Genomic DNA, 17806 nt, shown 5'->3' on the forward strand with positions numbered 1-17806 from the left:
AAGTTTGTATCTGATATAGAGATGAATTCCTTGAGCCTAAATATATCAAGCCACTTAAACGCCTGTGATTTCAAGCTAAGCATATATTTGAGGACTCTAGCTTATAATTAAGTATTTCTCTCTCTTTCGTTTAGAGAGAGAGATATAGAGAGATGGGCTTTGCTGAGTTTAGATTCATTCTATCTGTTTTTAATTACAGATAAGAAACCTCAGTTTGCTCTTGTTATGCTTTCTTCAATCACCTCATACTTTAAATGAACACAGAATTAGTTCCAGTAATTATATAAAACTAAACATACAATTTTAAACTGAATTTTTCTTTTTTTTAATGTACATAATATAAAATAGGTAGTAAGGTTCGCAGGAGACACTAGTTTTATCTTTTTAATAAGAATCCCAAGATCTGCATTCATTGATTTCTGAATTTTCTTCACCTGTCTTTTCCTCATTTTATAGGAGAAATCTCTGGAATAGAACTAATTCATTGTAGGAACTTTTACAAGGTCACCAGTGGGAAAATAAGGTTGCTAAGAGAAATTGCATGAATAACGTACTCTTTATCTTTTCCTGAACAATGTGAAGTTTTTTCAAGTGTGTGGCCTGTTTGTATGAGACAAAACTAATCATGACCATCAAGGTCTCCCCCTTAAATAACATACAAAAATCTGGCAGATTAGACCCATCCTATTTCAAATAAACAGTTTTGTGTTTTGTTGTGGTTTTTTTTTTTAAGCAAAATAATATTTTCAAAGTGTCATTTAAAAAATCGCAACCCTTTTGCGTGATAGTCAGAGATAAATTATTCATAGACAGTTACTTTGAACCATTATGTTTTCCTACCTCTGCATAAAAATAAACCCAGAAGTCACTAGATTAAGCCATTGCCCTGTAATGGTTCTTTGAGAAATGTTTAACTGTAGCTGCTGCTTTGTTGTAGTGGAAAGCTGTGATTCAGACTTCATACTATGTTTGCATTTCAGCTGTCACAGAAAGTGAAAGATGAAGCCTCTTGTTCTCTTGGTTCTTGTGATCTGTACTGTAGTCAGCATGAATTTGAAGCTCGTGTCAAAGAGAAATTCTGGTAAGTCACAGAAAAATATTTTTACTTTTGAATCTGGATCTAGTGCTTATGCAATCAAGCATTTTAGATGGCTGCTTTTTGTTTTGCATATATACTTCTTGTTCTCTTCTGGGGAAAAAAAAAAAGTCATAACCAATATGGTTTGCTTACCAGGTGTTACAGAATGAATTTTCTCACTGTAATGTTCTGTTGATGTGACTTTAAGCTGTTTGAAATTGTCATTATGTTTTCTTTTATTTAAAAAAAATTAATAAAAAGAAAAGGTTGATGTGATTGAAAAACCACAAAGGTAATAATAACTTTGGCATTGTTTTAACATCCAATCTCTTACTCATGCTAAGGATGCTAAGGAACTGTGGATGTGGTTTGTGGTGGATTTAAGTCTGGATGATATTTCTGTGTGTTGGAAGGGCACCTTTCAAAAAGTTATGTCAGCCATATGTGTGATCATGTATAGGGTTAACTGGGAAAAGATTTCCTGGGTAGATAATCTCTGATTAGTCTGGTGGTGGAGAGAGTGGGAGGTGGTTTATATTTACATCTGCTTTTGAAACCCACTAAGAATAGCAGAACTCTTCAAAGAAGCATTAGAGTATCTCTTTCCAGGACAGACAGTTGATCTGGATGAGTATTAGAGCCTGAAGTGACTCTTAGTCCATGCAGCTCTCCCCCCTCAAAGGGAATAACTTCTCGAGACTGTTTGCCTTCCTGAAGTAAGTTGTGAGTTTGGAAGGACTTCAGGCAGACAAGTCGGTTAGCTGCAGTGTTTCATATTGTTGTTAGTCTGCTACAGCCTCGTGTATGTGGGCAGGTAACTGAGGTAGGATAAATGTTGTAACTTGCATGTTACACTACTTATTTTTTCCCGCGAGTTGCGTGCTATATGTGCAAGCGTGAGGGCTTCCATTGATCTTGCTGTCCTCAGTGTCTTCAGCCAACACTTTTAGTGATGTAGGTACAAAGAGAAATTACTAACTTTAGTTGGTGTGTGGCCAGTTTTAAGTCTAATTTCTGCATTTCTTGAGGGTGGAGGAGAAAAGTTATTGATCTGTCTATTATAAAGAATTAGATGTCACATCCCAGGCTAGGAAGCATTACTCCGTGAACCACCAAATGCTAGGCTGAACTCTTTCTGCTGGGCTAGAAAGTATAAATGGATGTTGCTGGATCAAACTAGTCTACAGCCTTTTGTTGTGGTTATTGTGCCCTGAGCCCTGTTTGCCCTGTGAGAGCAGTCATGGCTCTTGGGATTTGGCTACAGTGGAGCTCGATCTAAACTCTGCTAAGGGTGATGGTGTTTCTCTTTTTCAAAACTGCTGTTGCTGGCCTGGATGGGAACCCCTATGAGATCCGTAATCTGAATAATTGAGTTTGGGCAGCCTTGATTCACTGATGCCAGGCAACACCACCTGGCTGCAAGGAAGAGCCTTTGCATTTCCTTTATCAGAGGTACACATCTGTAGAAGTAACATGCCTGTGATTATAGCATCATTCAGATGGTAGTTTACCTTTAATTATATTTTAGTTTGTTTTTTTTTTTTAATCTGCTTTCTTTGACTCTGCAGAATGTCTTGTGTTATTGGCAGCTGTTGACAGTATCAATTCAGGTTCAGTACTGGTGGGAAGAATGCTTTAATATGTTGCACTGCGTATTGCTAAATATAACCCACTAGTGAATAGCTGGTTCTTTTTCTTTTGATTTGATTGAGTTGGTATATGTTGAGTATAAGATGAAGGGGAAAAGGCATGTAAAGTAAAATTGTAGTTTCTTTACAAGTACGTGATCATGTAGTTGGTTTTCACCTTCAGTATTCATTCTGTCTTACGTGCTGATTTTTAGGTTGCTATGTGGAGCAAACTATTGATTTTTATTTTTCCCTTTTTCTTTTTCCACTACATTGTGTGTGAAATAAATTTCCTGTTTCTGTGATTTCAGCACTTAGAGCAAAAATGATAATTTGACTCCCTTTCTGAAAGGGGTCTTTAGATATGAAGGACTGTTACTTGATTGCTTGAGACTTCACTAAATGTTATATGTTGTGAAGGGACAGATGCTCCAGAGGCTCTGAACTTTAACTATTTGTATTGTTGTTTAATTAGAAGATCAGAGATAGTGGATGAATGCCGCCAGACAAATTCATGGAGAAACAAGGAGACCATGTTGCTCGACAGGGTGACAGCAGCTGTAGTGTGTTGGTGCTGTAGCTCAGGGTGTGTGTTTTTTTTTTTTTTTTTTAACTTGAACTTGTGTCTTGATAAAGGAGAGTGGGAAGGGGAAAGTAATTTAATGGTCATTTGTGGGCAGCTGCACTGCAGTGTAAACAGCAGGATGTCTGAAAGCAGAAGACTCTCTTAGCTGCAGATGAGAGCTTGGGCGGGAGTGGATGTGGCACCCAAATGACACTCTGTGGACAGGATCTCTGCAGCAGTGTTCTGGATGGAGGCTGTGGTCTTGGGTCTTGCTGGCTATTGGTATGGGGACATCTAATCTGCCAAGCATCCTTAAAAGGGGAAGGGAAATTGTGCAGACAGTTGTGTAGAGCTGTGTGAAGCAGTGCATGGAAAGTACTGACACTGATGATAAAGACAGATCTGGGCTACTAGGGCAATAAACCAAAATCAGGGTATTAGTGTCTTTGCTGACTTATGTAGGCTGGCATTTTTCCAAGCAATACGTAGGATTATTGCATGAACAACCAGAATTGTGATCAGTGTTAAGTACAAGAGCAATTATGAAGTTGACTAGCATGTGTGTAATATCACACAATAGAATATATCCCGTTTAAGGTGTAGGAAGAATCTAAAGAGAGATGAGTTGAACAGGACTAGGAGGGGAGCAATGGGAAGGTGTAGCATTGTCTTCAGGTAATGCAAAAGCATCACTAAAACAGAGGCAGTCAAAAGGGAGGCAGAATGTCCAGAAGGGCATTATCAGTGAAATTGAAATTGCCTTAAAGAGAACAGGGATTTGGCTAGGAAGGCATTTTCAGAGGCTGGTGGGAAAATATTGATTCGAAGCCAAGGTATGGAAACCCAAGGGGAGAAAGTTGATGAGAACTCCAGACAGCAAATGCAGACAGTACACAGGGGTTCGACAACAGGCAAGAGTCATTAAAGAGAGGCCAGGAGTGGAGGATCCAAGATGTCAAACAGAAGGTGATGAAATGGTGCTCCAGTTTCAAGCATAGAATTAAAGTTTGCTGAAGAAACAATCCTCATGGAAGGGGAGAGAAAACGGAACTGAAATAGATTTGTCTTATATCCTTTACTTGCCCTTTGTCATAGATTCAGGTGTCCATATTTCTGTTTGGAGAAGACAAGCAGGAATGCATGTGAGGGCTACAGATAGGTTTTAGAGTACTTTGCAATGCTGCAAAAATGACACAGAAACTTGTAGGAAGACAAATTTGTTTGGCTGCTTCTCACTTGAGATGTGGTGCCAAAATAATTAAAATGGGTGAGCTAATTTAATTATGCTAGTCAGATTCTTTGTTACAGGCAGCAACTTCCAGATGCTCCAGAAGAAATCTGTCATGTCTACAGAGTAATGATTGCTGTTTGTGGTGGGAACAGAGAGGTTTGCCTCAAGCATTTGTGTGAATGTAACGTTGACTTAAGTTTCACAAGCATTTCTTAATATTAAGAAGCTTTTTTGAAAGCTGCAGGTCATCCTTTTTGCCTGCTTTAAGAAGTGAAACTGAGCAAACAGCTAATGCTGGTACTACAGCCTTAGCAATACCCTGGAAAGGCTATTTTACAGGTGGAGGTTATACAAATAAATTGAGGATGTGGGAGCTGCTAGGTTCCCAGCTGGTAGGTGATTTCCTTCTAATCTGATTGAGTGACTTCTTTTCCCAAGCCCTTTGTATATAGTGCTTTGAATAATCATACCAGGGAATATAAAACCAATTAAAAATCATTGCATTTTTTAAGCAAAAGATTTTTCAGATTATAGACTCTGTTTGAGTTACTAGACGTAATTCCATTAGTGAATAATTAATGCCATTTATTGTCGCTGTATTTATTTGCTGAGCTGAAATACCCTGTCTCAGCATGCTAGAGCTCCAGAGGCCACGCCAGCCTTGTGTGGAGGAGCATAGGCAGACATTCCCAAGGTTTCAACGAAGCTGCTGGAGGCAGAGCTGGTAGTAATCTTTCTGTGGGTTAACAGGGCTTAATTGGCTCAGGCGTTGGACTGGTGTGTCCTCCAAGCTACGTAGCCAGTCTTGTGTCTTCTCCTCTGTAGTGTGGCAGATGGATGTGCTCTGGGATTCTGGCCTTCCTTCTCTTCTTGACCCAAGAGTCAGTCCTATGCCAGAGGAGCAAGTGTGTCTCTGATCCCTCACCCATGCCATCACCTGCCACCTGCATCCAACTTTGTCACCAATGGCTTCAGAGAGAGAGGGCATAGCATTATGCCTTGCGGTTTATGTGCATAGCCAAATTGTCTTAAATTTTCTCATTGATGTTGCAGCGGTTGGGATGTAGTGCTTCGACACATTCATTTAAAACCTATTGACTTGTTATTTCATGCCTTTTAAATGTCATGCAACAACTTACTGTGGTCTGCTATAGATGTTTCAGGGGACCTTCACTTTCCTACTAGTTTTCAGTGCTCTAGCCTAGGATTTCCCTCTGGCCCCTTCTGGGACGCTCAGTCTTGCTGCACTGCTGCCTGATCACACCATGACATACATGAAAGTTTGTACGTCAGAGATGACTCATGGATTTGTGCTTGGAGTGGGATATCCTAGAGGAGCCTAACTCTTAAAAGTCTCTTGCTCCTGCTGGGGTGGGCCCCTAGAGGAGCTGCAGAATTAGCACTTTTTGGTTGTAATTGTATCTGCCTGAAGAGCTGACTTCTGGCCCTGATGTAAAATGCATGGCTACGAGCCCTCCCAGTTTCTGAGATAGGAGTGATGCAAAAGAGGCTTTCAGCTTTTACTTCCTGCAAATAATGTGCAGACGTAGAGGAAACGGGAGCTTGGCAACACTAATCAGCGCACACTGATCTCTTACTTTTCCCAGAAGATGTTAAATTATTCACAGCTCCAGCAAACAAAAAAAGTCGAGATCACCGTTGTTCTAAGCTGTCATCAGCGCAGGAATGTACAGTCCCTCTTGCATACGGTTGTGTCTGCTCACAGGTTCACAGCAGCTCTCCATCTGTTCACTCTGGATCAGTAGGAAGCGAGGAGCCAGGCTCCTGCACTCAGTCAGGTCTCGAGGGGCTACCAGCAAGTAAGCTGTGAAGCACGGGTAGTCCGTGCACCTCATTACGGGAGACTCAGCCTTGGTTTCCTCTCCTCTAGACACAGAGCGGCACTGCAGCTAGACAGACCTATCTGGGAGACAGCTGGCAGCATTTAGACATTCTGTTTGCTTGTGGGAAGGAAGGGAGATGCATAGAGAAGAACAAGAAAGGAAATAATCTGCTAGAGGTTTGGGGTTTTTTTAGTGACCTCAACATGACAGGGTTTAAATATTGAACTTATTTAAACACTCAAGTTTTTAGCTATTACACTTGTTTAAAATGAGTTCATGTATAATTAAAACAATTAAAATATTGAGCTGATACTTAAATATTAAAGCTAGACTCCTTTCCCAAAAGGGAAACCACAGCTGTATCTGAATAAAATAAATGAACACAATTAAGTTGTTCCAACCGCAGTAAATCACAAAGGTAGGATCTTTAGGGATAGGGGGAAATAAGCAAAGAATGAAAGAAATGTAATTTCCTCAGTTAAAAAATCTATAATCTTCCACTTTTGTGATGGGCATCATGTCAGCTGTTTGGATATCTGTTCTACATCTAGCTGCAGCATGTAAGAATTTATTAATAATGTCTGAACCTCTAGTAGGCATACCATCATGATTGAGAAATCTTCCAGCTCTGTGCCTTTAACTGGATAATACTTTTCCTCCCCAAAATGGAGCCTTTTAAAATGAGAAAACTAATATGTCAAGGTGTCTTTGCTTTGTTTTCTTTAAATAGAAATTTTAAGAGACATCTTCATTTCAGTATTTGTAGTATGCTTAGTTTGAGGGTGTGTGTCCTATGTTCATGTCCTTACTCTGAAACTGACTGTCCCAAGACACAGGGCAAGTTGTTCTCGAATGCTTAATTTTTCCTCTTGTTCATGAAAATATTTTTGGATGGTCTGTCTTACCTAATGTTCAAATATATATAAATAATACAGCTGCAAACTTAAGGGTCCTTTGATTGAACTAGGTATCCATATTAATATGCATTCTCATATTTCCGTCCACTGGATTGAAAGAATTTTTTCTACTTTACTTTCAGAACCTTGCTTGTTGTTTTAAGTACATTTCAGTTTTAAATTGCTAGTCCTGGTGACACATTGTATCAGAAACTTCTTTTTTATTTATTTACTTGCTTTTGCCATAAATGTAGCAGTGAAAGTGACAAGCAGTAAAATTGTGAGGTAGATGTTGGGATCACTTTGGGAAATAGGAACAGAAAGGAAAATTAAGACACATTTTTGGTTATTTTTGGCATTTGGAGAAGTTGGTTTAACAAATAATAAAGGCAACATCAGAGTTTTCCCTTTGCAGGAGGTGCAGAGTTAAGGATTTCAAGTTGTTGACCTGTGAAGAAGGAAGGAATTCTTTTTAGTGCAGTGCATATGTGTGCAAGTGTTAGTAAATAGAGCTGTGTGAGATTGTTGTGGTACTGTTGTAACTTGCTAAAGTAGAAATGATTGCCTGTCTATGAGCTGAAAGCAAAATTGATCTGAGCTGCAGTGTCACCTCTAGGGTGTACATCTTATCAGTTTATTAATCTCTAACCCTTTCAAATCCAATCGATTCTTTCCTACAAGAAGCATGATTAGTACTTATAATACATACTGATACGAAAACTTACAGTGCTCTGCCACTGAAGACAGAGACTTAGGTAAAAGTTAAGCTTCTGACCTGAGGACTTTGCTTTTCCGAGACAGGGTAACAAGGCTGCCCATGGCTGCTAACCTCTGCCATCAGTTCCTTCTCGCTTGCCCTCGCCGCGTGACCACGTTTGAGGCAGGAAGGGAGCCAGCCTGAGGGTATTTCTGTTAGCTTGACTTGTTTTAAAGCTCCTCCACCTTTGAGATTCACAAAACTGTAGCTCTGTTGTGCTACATATGACCTATGGAAACTCACTCCCAGTTAGGTTTTGTTTGGTTTTTTGTTTTTCTTTTGAGGAAGGTATTTTGACACTTTAAGACAGGTGCAATTGGTTTGCATCTTTGAGGGATCAGTATTCCTTTAAAAAAAAAGGTATCTACTGAGATTTCTGCATCCGTTATTCCAGACAGAAAATTAAATAGTAATTGAGTAAGTAGGAGAGTGTTGGATTCAGGCAGCTCTAAGTGTTGTTCACAGGTTTTTATAAAGAAACTGGAGGCAATAGCAGTACCTGGCATGAGCCTTTTGTATCTGGCTATCTCATTCCTGTTGCTTTAGTGAAGTGGGAGGAACGGGATGCTGCATCAGACCCTGAGTGTTAACCTGACCTACCAGCCCCTCTGGGGCAAGAGGCGTCAGGGCAAGCCCCTGAGGGGTTCAGCTCCCTTTTCAGTGAACAAGCCTGAAACAGGGCAGAAGAGAAAGCCTGAAGTTCCCAAATTCCTTTCTAATGTTTAAAGTACAATATTTTGTATGTCACTCTTGCTTGTGTCTCATACATACTGCTGTTTAGGCATTCAGTAGCCATGTGTACAGTTTAAACATTTGTTAGGGCTGTGTAGTAGAGGCCTTGAAACATGATGGTGGTATTATTTTTTGGACTTGAAGTATTCTAATTTTGCATTGTTACCTTGGCAGGTTCTTTTTTTTTTTAAGTCATGGGACTATTTGGTGTTTTTAGTAAACACCTGCTTCCATGATATTTAACACAAGTGCTTTTTGTCTCTAATGGTTGCATCATAGTTATTCCCATTTTACAGATGGTAGAAAATCATCCAAAGACGACGTGATATTCAGGTTGCCCAGCACTCTGAAGGTGATATAGAGGAATAACACAAATGAAATGTTTCCCTCTTTTCTGTTATGTTGCTAGCGCCTTAGGCAAGGATGAGGAAACCAGTACTATCTCCTAGAGAAGTTTTGAGGCTACATAAGCATGTGTGTAGAATGTGCTTTTATGTCCTTGGATACAAGCGCTAGGGAAAAGTAAAAGTGTTTGTAATCTCTGTTGTTTTTCAGTAGAAGATAGTAAGATGTGTCTGCTAGAAATGGAGGAGGAAGAGGAGAGAGATTCTGCTATACCAGGTTTTATGCACTAGTTTTAGGCTAAGAGCTTTTGCCTTTGAATGTTACAATGTGTGTGTATTGGCTATAAGCTGTCCTCCCAGTGTATAGCGAAGGACCCAGGAGGAAAAAACACTTAAGACTGTAAAATGGCATATGGAATACCTGAGGGACCATGAGCTGTGGAGATGCCAATCAAGTCTCTTGGGTAACCAAGTTTCTATAAACCCGTGTATATATTTACTCTTCTGACCTAAGGAACGTTTGTTGATCATAAACTGCAGTGACTCTGCAGGCAGTCAGCTGTGTCTGAGCCACTCTGAGCTCCATCTGTGCTTACCTTGTAGCTGCCTTTAGATTTTCAGCAATACCAGAAACTTGAGTTCTGTCGTCAGACGTGTGAATAGCTTAAATAGCTTTTATCCAAGGACACCTCAGTGTATAGTCTAACCAGATGTTCATGTTTGTTTAAAGAAATGCTCGTCCTTTCATCCCACTGTACAAATACATATAAAAATTTGAGTGCAAAGTGGCTTCATAGACTTGTTTTTTTTAATTTATTTTTTATTATTTGAGAGTTAATGGATAATGCGTGGTATAAGTGACTTAATATTTGTGAAGAATTAGGTTCATATAGCAAATCAGATTTTTCGCAAGACAACAGGAATTGTTTGTTCTTGGATTTAAGCATTATGTTTTTGTTTTGCTGATGCACTCTGTGATCCTAAGGTTATTTGGGTCAATGTGCAGAGCCACTTCATGCATGCTTTTGCTATCTTACATGTTCAGCAAAACATATATGTGGGCGGGCCCGGAAGGGGAAGAGTAATGTAACATATAATCATTCCGGTGTCTTTGAGCTAATGGTAAAATGCAGAAATATAATCACATTCTGCAGAATAGGCCCGTCAGAATTTCTTTTTCAGTGACACAGTTTCATTTTGAACAGTAAATTCCCTGAGATGGATACATTTAATAAGCAATGGACAACTGCTGGGACATGGATCAAAGGCAGGGTTATTCCCCGGCTCAGGATCTCTGGGGCATTCAAGAGTTGCAGCTGAATGCTAGGACTTCTGAGGTCCTTGATATGGATGTCAGATGAAGAAGCTGGACGACTTTGAAAACATAGTTGTCAAGACCCTGCTGTTTCTGGGATTCCGTGCTGGGAAGCAGTTGGCCATGTAAAATCTCTCTGGTTGCCTGCAGAAGAGATCTAAAAACTGAGAAAGTGAGAGCGCTTTAGTGGAGCCAGGTCATCCCACAGGCTTCCTCGTCTCCCAGGGTGGAGGTGGATCTGTGGCCGTCAGCACTGCTCTCTGGGTGAAGTGGGACCACTTTCTGGATATGCTTATTTCTCTCTAGTTGCAGGCTCCTGTTGCAGAGTATGTTTTGTTGAGAAAATAAACAAATTTTAAAGTGTTTCTGAAACACGTTTGTTCTGGTACTTGTCGTTTAGAAAAGCAAATTTGAAACTCAAGCCAAGAAAATAATTATTGTTGATTTGAGCCCTTGAATCTATTACTTACTTTTGAGATGACCTTGAAATCTTGTCCCACTGTATAAAGCTAGGGGTATGAATAATGGTGTCGTTTTAATCAATCAAAATTAAGGAAAGAAATTAGGGTGTGTGTCACTAATGACATTTGTATGTATTATTTCCATTCCAGATGACATCTGTAATTTTAGGTAAATCAGGGAACTACAGTGGAAACTGCACTTAGGAGTGGAGCATCTCAGCTTTATTGGAGCAGCTTGAAAGCTGAAGCTTTTTGGCTGACTTCTGATGTAGGTCAACATAATTCCTATTCACCGTGATTTACATTGTATTATTTACAGCATTATGATTCTTTCATCTGGATTGGATGATTAAATTTGCTCTTTACCATTCAGTGTTTATTGCAAATGGTTTTGTTCCAACTGCAAAACATGCCTCTGACTTAGCGTACGATGAGAGATGAAACCTAAAGCCAGCCACCTGGGATGCCTGGCTGCAACTGTTACAGACCTTACACAAGGAAAATGTAAAGCTCAGCCGATGAAGAAAGCATCTTTATTAAATCCCGTTTTTAGGAATGTCTACAAATGAACTGTTCCCTTTGCCATCCTTCATAAAGAGCTGTATTTGATGGCTTTCTCTGAAGCACACAGATCCCATGCGAACAGTTGGTTGTCCAGCATGGTCTTGTGTGAAGTCTCTTGCAGAATGTCTCACCAACTTGCTTCATCTTGTAGTGAGGAGGACCCTTGGTGTGCTATAGTACTTAGTTGTTGTCTTTTGGAACAATTTCCACCCCCCCACACCCCTCCCCAGCAGTGAAATCCTGGGTACCTTGGTCATGAGAACTTAAAAAATACAAATTACACAATGTGGTTGTAGAATGGCTTGGTAATGTCAAACCAACTTGAAATGTTGCATTCAGTCTCTTATTAGTGTGTAAATATGAGCATCCTCAAGGGATGCAAGTGTTTTGCTTGCTGAGGGCTGCTGGGTAAAAGCTCTCCTCTGTAATAGTTTCACTATGATTAGAGTTGGCCTGTTTTTCAGGTTTGTGCAAGACAAGCGCATCCTTTCCTGCACATAGGGTTGCCCTTTCAGAATCATGATGTGTAATATACTTGTAAAAATCAGACCTCCTTTAACGGCTTTAGTGTGCACATGAAAGTTGTGCATTATCAATGTAATTACTGAGATAATTTAATACTCATTCTTTGCTTTACTAGAGCGCTTTCCAACAGGGAGCTGTAAAAGGTAATTTTGATCTCCTTAAACTTTGTTTAGGTTATTAAGAAATATTTTTTAGAGGCAGAAGAGGGAATTCTTTTTTTGCATAATCTAATAGCCCCTTAAGGCTCACCTGTTAAAATCACATCAGTCAGATAAGGGACGAGATGGGAGCAGTCAGTCATCTTGCGAAGTGTTCAGTTGTTCTTGAGCATGCAGCATCGACGGCTGGTGATCCTCAGCTGTGGAGCAGTGCAGCAGTTGGTGACAGCGTCAGATTTTTCCAAATGACTGGGAGATGAGAGGGAATAAAACCATCAAAGGTCTTGGGTAAGCGTGGTACTGGCTCTTCTAGTCCATCCTTTGAGGTGTTATTAAAGGTATCTCAGTGCTCCAAACACTCCACAGGGAGGGAGAGGGCTGAGGTACCCCTTTTGTAGGATGCTGTTCCCCATGGTCCCAGCAGGGATTTCTCAAGCTTGTGTCCCACACATGGGGTTTGAGCTCTGCGCCAAGGAATTGGTCTGGGCTGTGTCTTGTTCCTCTTTATTTTCTTCTTTGAGAAACTTTCTTTAGAATAGTATACACCATAATATGCCAAGAGAACTAACCAGAGGAAGCTTCTATGTAGAGTGAGAGAGGAGCTCATTAATTGCTTAAAAATTAGGCAGTCTCCATCTGAGTAATCGGTGTTGGCTGGCTGGCCTTCCTCAGTCTAAGAAGTAGCTCATTAGTAGAATACACACAGATGGTACTGTGCTCTAAGGTATTTAAAATACACAGGCAGAGAGCTGTATTAATAAGGCAAACCTGTCCTTAGTCTCTGTGAGTGAGTTTGCTACAAGCAGCAGAGGGAACAATGTCATTTGGTAAATATTATTAGGTAAATGCATTTCCATAAATTTACTTAGTTTTCACATTTTTCTGCAGATAACAGATTATGATAAATACTCAAAGTAATTTACTGTTTTCTGGAAAAATTATATTGCAAGAACAGACTTACAATAACTATTTCATTTGTTCAGTACCTAATTTACCCATATAATTGCCTAGAGAGCAATGTATTCAGAGCCTAATTTTTATTTGGCATATATATAGTTTTTTTGCTTTTTGTTCTTTCTCATGATGTTTTTCTGTCTGCAGTTTGTTACCAGTTTATTCAAAATAAGAGTGTTTCTGAATTAGTTGGGTTCTTTCTGCAAATGCTAGTGGATAGCCAAATGAGAAATCGCCCACCAGGGAAGACAGAAAGCGCAGAGCCTGGAGCCCCTGGTGCTGCTGGGGGGAAGGAGCCACCCTGCAGGGGCTGAGCAAGGGCCCACCGGCTTCTTTCTGAGCAAACCTGCCAGCACAGCTGAGGCAGCTGGAGACGTACTGCCCTGGATCTCCTGACTTCAAAGATGTAGGGTAAATTCAGAGATGATAATAATCATGGCTTAATTTTCAAATGACAGACTTGCCCTCTGCTCCTCATCCCATGTGTCTTGTTAAATGGAGAACTGCTCCATCCCTCCTTTGGGCAGTCTCTTTCTGCCTGAGCAGGGTCTGAGCCCATCTTAAGACTACTGTTGTCCATTAGTGCACTTGGCTGTGAGCAGTGAGACTCTCTTTCCTCACCCCATCTGTGAATTCATAAGCATATTGGCTTTCTTGTTTAAGAGACTTTTACCACTAAGACTGGGATGGGGAAGAAATGGGCTCCCTCACATAATTGTTCTTCTCCCAACAGTCAGAGTTTGGTCTCCTTTGTTTAGAGCTGCTTTTCCCATCAGTGCTTGCATATCTTTGTCATGAACTGTGATAAACTCTTTCTAATGAAAGAATGTAATGTTCCCCTTGTTGATACTCTGCGAACTTGGTGCATTTCACACCTTCCTTGGGGGGTTTAAACAGAGCTGCCAGTTACACCCTTCTGGTGTATGTTTTTTTACCAAGCCCTCAACAGAGCTGTTTGTTCTGTTTTTAGCGGATATAATTTACATTGTTTCTTCACTTCTGATAGATTGTCTGTCTGTTATTTGAGTGTATGCTGCTGTTGAGAACAATGGTTCCACTTCAGCTTGATTAGTCTTTCCATTGGTGTGTATGTACAAATTACAATGCCATTTTGGTATATCTTTTTGAGTTAACATTTGTTTTTGTGGAGTACATTTTAAAAATACTAGCCTGGACTAGGTAACTCGGGAGCGGACATAATCTGTGAAGAATACTCTAATAGTTGCCATGTTGCTTTAGTTAAACACAATTGTTCTGAAAGATGCTGATCCTCTCTGATATAGAGTATTATTCAGTTTAAGTCCCGCTTTGGACTCAGGTTCAATCCTTGGTAGCATGTGTGGTTTCCACAGCCTGCACTGGAGGGAGCAGAACTATCATGAAGGGAGGTTTATTTTGTGGCACTCAAATATTTGAACCTGAAAAATCTCAAGAAACACTGGAATGTACTTACTGCTCTGGGGTAATGGGATTAAATATTTCTAAAGTCATGTAAGGATGACTGCAAGTAGAAATGCAGTTTAGAGGTGTATTGAGAGATGAGAGGATGGGATAGATATCATGCAGAGGGAACTGGGAAGGCTTTCTGCAAGGATATCTGTAAAAGACTAAGGCTTTAGAATAAAACTTTCAAGTGTTTACTTGATTATAGATTTGGCTCGATGGAGAAGTGGGGAGAGGTTTTGGGGTTTACGAGGAGGGGAAATCACCAAATGACATGATTTCCAAGGAAATTCCAGGAGTTTGGCAGTGAGATTCCATCAACTGTTCAAAGGTGGCAGTGTATGCAGTCCTGGAATTGAGGAGAGCTTTGAAGTGAAAGTGTCAAAGAAGGAAGAGTAGTACTTCATTTTAGCTTTCAAATTACAGGGTAATTTGATAAGGTTTACTAGTAACCCTAGGCTGTGGGGTTTTTTTCTCCTGCTGTAAAGCTATTGAAGCTGGTGGAATTAAACTAGGAATTAACAAACATGACTGTGTAGCAGTGGGACTGTTTCTCCCTTCTGTGTGCCAAGCTTCTGCTTATTTGGTGTGATTCTGCAAAAACATCCATTGATTTCAGTCATTCAGAAGCTAATTACCTCGTAACCCACAGGATCAAGCAGCAGAGCTGCTTATTTAGCCTATAACAACACAGTTCTTATTATGGTGCCCAGTTGTGTTGGCACTTGCTGCAGGGAACCTCCCATTGACCCTGCTTGGGAGATGGCTGCAGAGCAGGTCCCCACGCACGTATCCTGCCTCTAGACTGTGACTATTGTGCATGCAAATGGACAGCAATTGTCATTTAAGTAATAAGTACTCAATGGATGTTTGTACTCTGTAAATTTGAAGCATTTTGAAGCTGAAATTTCCTTGCCAGTGTAATTTGATGTGTGCCACAAATTGCTTAGGTGAGGACACAAGCAGGAGGATTCTGACCAAGTTATCAGTGAAAGGAGATTCTGACAGCTCCCGCTCTCGCTTCTACCTCAGGCATTGCAATGGGTAAGTGGAGAGAGAAGTATAAATGTATCACAGTAAACCCCCAGGACCTTTTCTAGTATCATGATGAAAACTGCACTGCAGTGGATTTTGTGGGGACCTGGCTCTTCATTAAAATAAAAGTCAAGCCTGTCAATATGGTAGATGTAACAGCAGAAATTCCCCTAAAATGATGCCTTGGCTGTAGTTTGACTAAACAATCAGCAAATAGTTTAGTGCAGGCTGAATTCAGGCGTGCTGTGCCGATTCCTTCAGTGCATCCACTTGAAAAAGCCCTTTAATGCTAATCCTTTTGGATACCACAATATTGTTTCAAAATACAGAATTTGAATTTTAATTGAAATTTTGTAGCCCACAAGAGAAAAGTAATACATCACTACTATTATTTCAAAGACAAATCCTTTGGGGGGAACTCTCAATTGCAATTCTTCAAGCATCTTTAAGATTCTCAGAAGCAAATCAATACATTTCTCAACAACGATTATCTTTGGAAACCTTCTCAATTAGATATGATGTAAAGAAACAAAGCTGTGGTGGTCTCCAGCTGAGATTTGCCTGTGAAACTGTCTTTGCAACTGGAAGGCTAAATGAGATTGTGAAACAGAACTTGACTATATCAGTAAGCAGCTGTCAAGTATATGTGGTGATAAGATTATCTTCAAGGTAGGAATTGTTGACTCGTTTAAACTGTAAGTTCTCATGGACTGGCATAATCTCTTTTCTGTATTTGACTGGAATTCTTGAGTGCTTCAGTTCTATGAAGGACCAGAAATACTTCAGTAGTGCTAAACAGGGGGCCCTAGCCTGTTGTAAAGTGCTCGTTTGAACTTACAGTGATAATGACAAGATATTAATCTCTCAGAATGTTAATTAAGATTATTTATAGGCATAGGGATCACTTTGTACAGAAGAGCAGAAATGCTGCAATTCCTGGCAGGGCTATTTTTTAAAAATTCAGAAGCACAACTATTTTACTGATACTACTTGTGATTAACTTTTAATGGCCTTATGGTGATTTGAGTGGCTAAGAACTATACCATGGATCAAGATTGCTTGATAATCCTTCCGCTGTGAGTTGGGTACCGTTCTCCAGCACTTGCCTGACTGAACGGACAAATTAACTTCTTTCTGCAAGAAAAGACATTGGATTGCCTGACCATCTGTTTAGTAGCTATCTCAGTCCTGTCCTGTTCAGTTTGCAGCAGCAAATATATATAAAATATATAAATTTAAAGGTACTTATTTGAAAGAAACAGTTTGTTGGGATGGAAAGACCCAGTGCTGTGTAATGAGTGTTTGTGCATTAGTTCTTGGAGCATTATAGCTGGCTGCTGCTAAAGTGGTAGCAACATCTCCATCTCCCTGTATAAGGCAAAAGCAGGAGTACTCTTAATTGGCTAGGACAAATTGGTTTTGTCTCAAACAAATTCATCGTGCTCAAACACGAGTGTGTGAAGGATGCCTCTGCCAAAAAAGCTGTTAGTCTGAATTCTTGGGGGGAATAACAGGCTGAAGATCCCCAATGTCTCCCATCATCATTGTGGCTATGAAGAACCACTGAAGGCCACCAACAGCCAGGTATCTTTCTCAGAGCACACACTGAGACTGAGGCTGCAGAACAGTCTTCTGGAATCCCAGTTTGCTCCATCCCAGGTTTATTACCTTGTTCAAGCTGTTTTGTTTGATCTAAACAGAACAGTCATGGGAGCAGAGGGTTCTTAATAGAATGTGGGAAATTCAGGTTCGTGCTTCTGGAATTACAGAAACATAAATTTCTGTTATAAATTATCTTCCTGAATTTAGTCATCTAGTTTGCATTTGGTTAAAACTTTCACAGTTTGAATCCAAGTCCATGTGGTTTTTGTTGTTAGCTGGCAAAATAAAATACATCAGCCTCCTACAGATAGTAAAGGACCCCAAAATCAGGAAGGATTAATTAAGTTCCTGGGTGAGACTGTAAATTATGACTGCTTTCTGCCACAGTCTTTGATGGCACAGTCACATATTACTACTCTGAAGTGCTATTCCAAAAGCACCAATAACATGCTCCTTTGGGCTGTTAACTTTTATGTTTCTCCATAGTGCCATCAGTCCATCAACCCACATCTCTAACCAGAGAAAAAGGGTCAAAAAAAAAAAAGTGTGTATGTTTAATGCAGCTGCATTAAAAATGTCAAAGTTGAACTCTGTGGTGGTGGGCTGTATTGGAAAACTGTATGAGAAAATCTCTCCTGCGGGGGATCACAGAATGATGATAAAACACTTGAGGT

At 40.1% G+C, this 17806-nt stretch overlaps 1 protein-coding gene across 3 annotated transcripts in view; it reads left to right on the top strand.

Annotated features, from left to right (window-relative positions):
• Window positions 1-17806, top strand: part of IL1RAPL2 (interleukin 1 receptor accessory protein like 2) — a 398133-nt gene that overhangs the window by 11169 nt on the left and 369158 nt on the right. For 2 of the 3 annotated variants that reach the window (XM_054214552.1, XM_054214553.1), the window contains exon 2: window positions 981-1081. In XM_054214552.1, the coding sequence (XP_054070527.1) occupies window positions 1000-1081 (82 nt within the window). In that variant the 5' untranslated portion in view covers window positions 981-999. Of the gene's footprint in view, window positions 1-978; window positions 1082-17806 lie in introns of those variants that run through there. The other variant, XM_054214556.1, reaches the window with a different exon arrangement.

This window comes from Rissa tridactyla, chromosome 9 (genome assembly GCF_028500815.1).
Source record: "Rissa tridactyla isolate bRisTri1 chromosome 9, bRisTri1.patW.cur.20221130, whole genome shotgun sequence".
In the NCBI taxonomy this organism is placed as follows: Eukaryota; Metazoa; Chordata; class Aves; order Charadriiformes; family Laridae; genus Rissa; species Rissa tridactyla.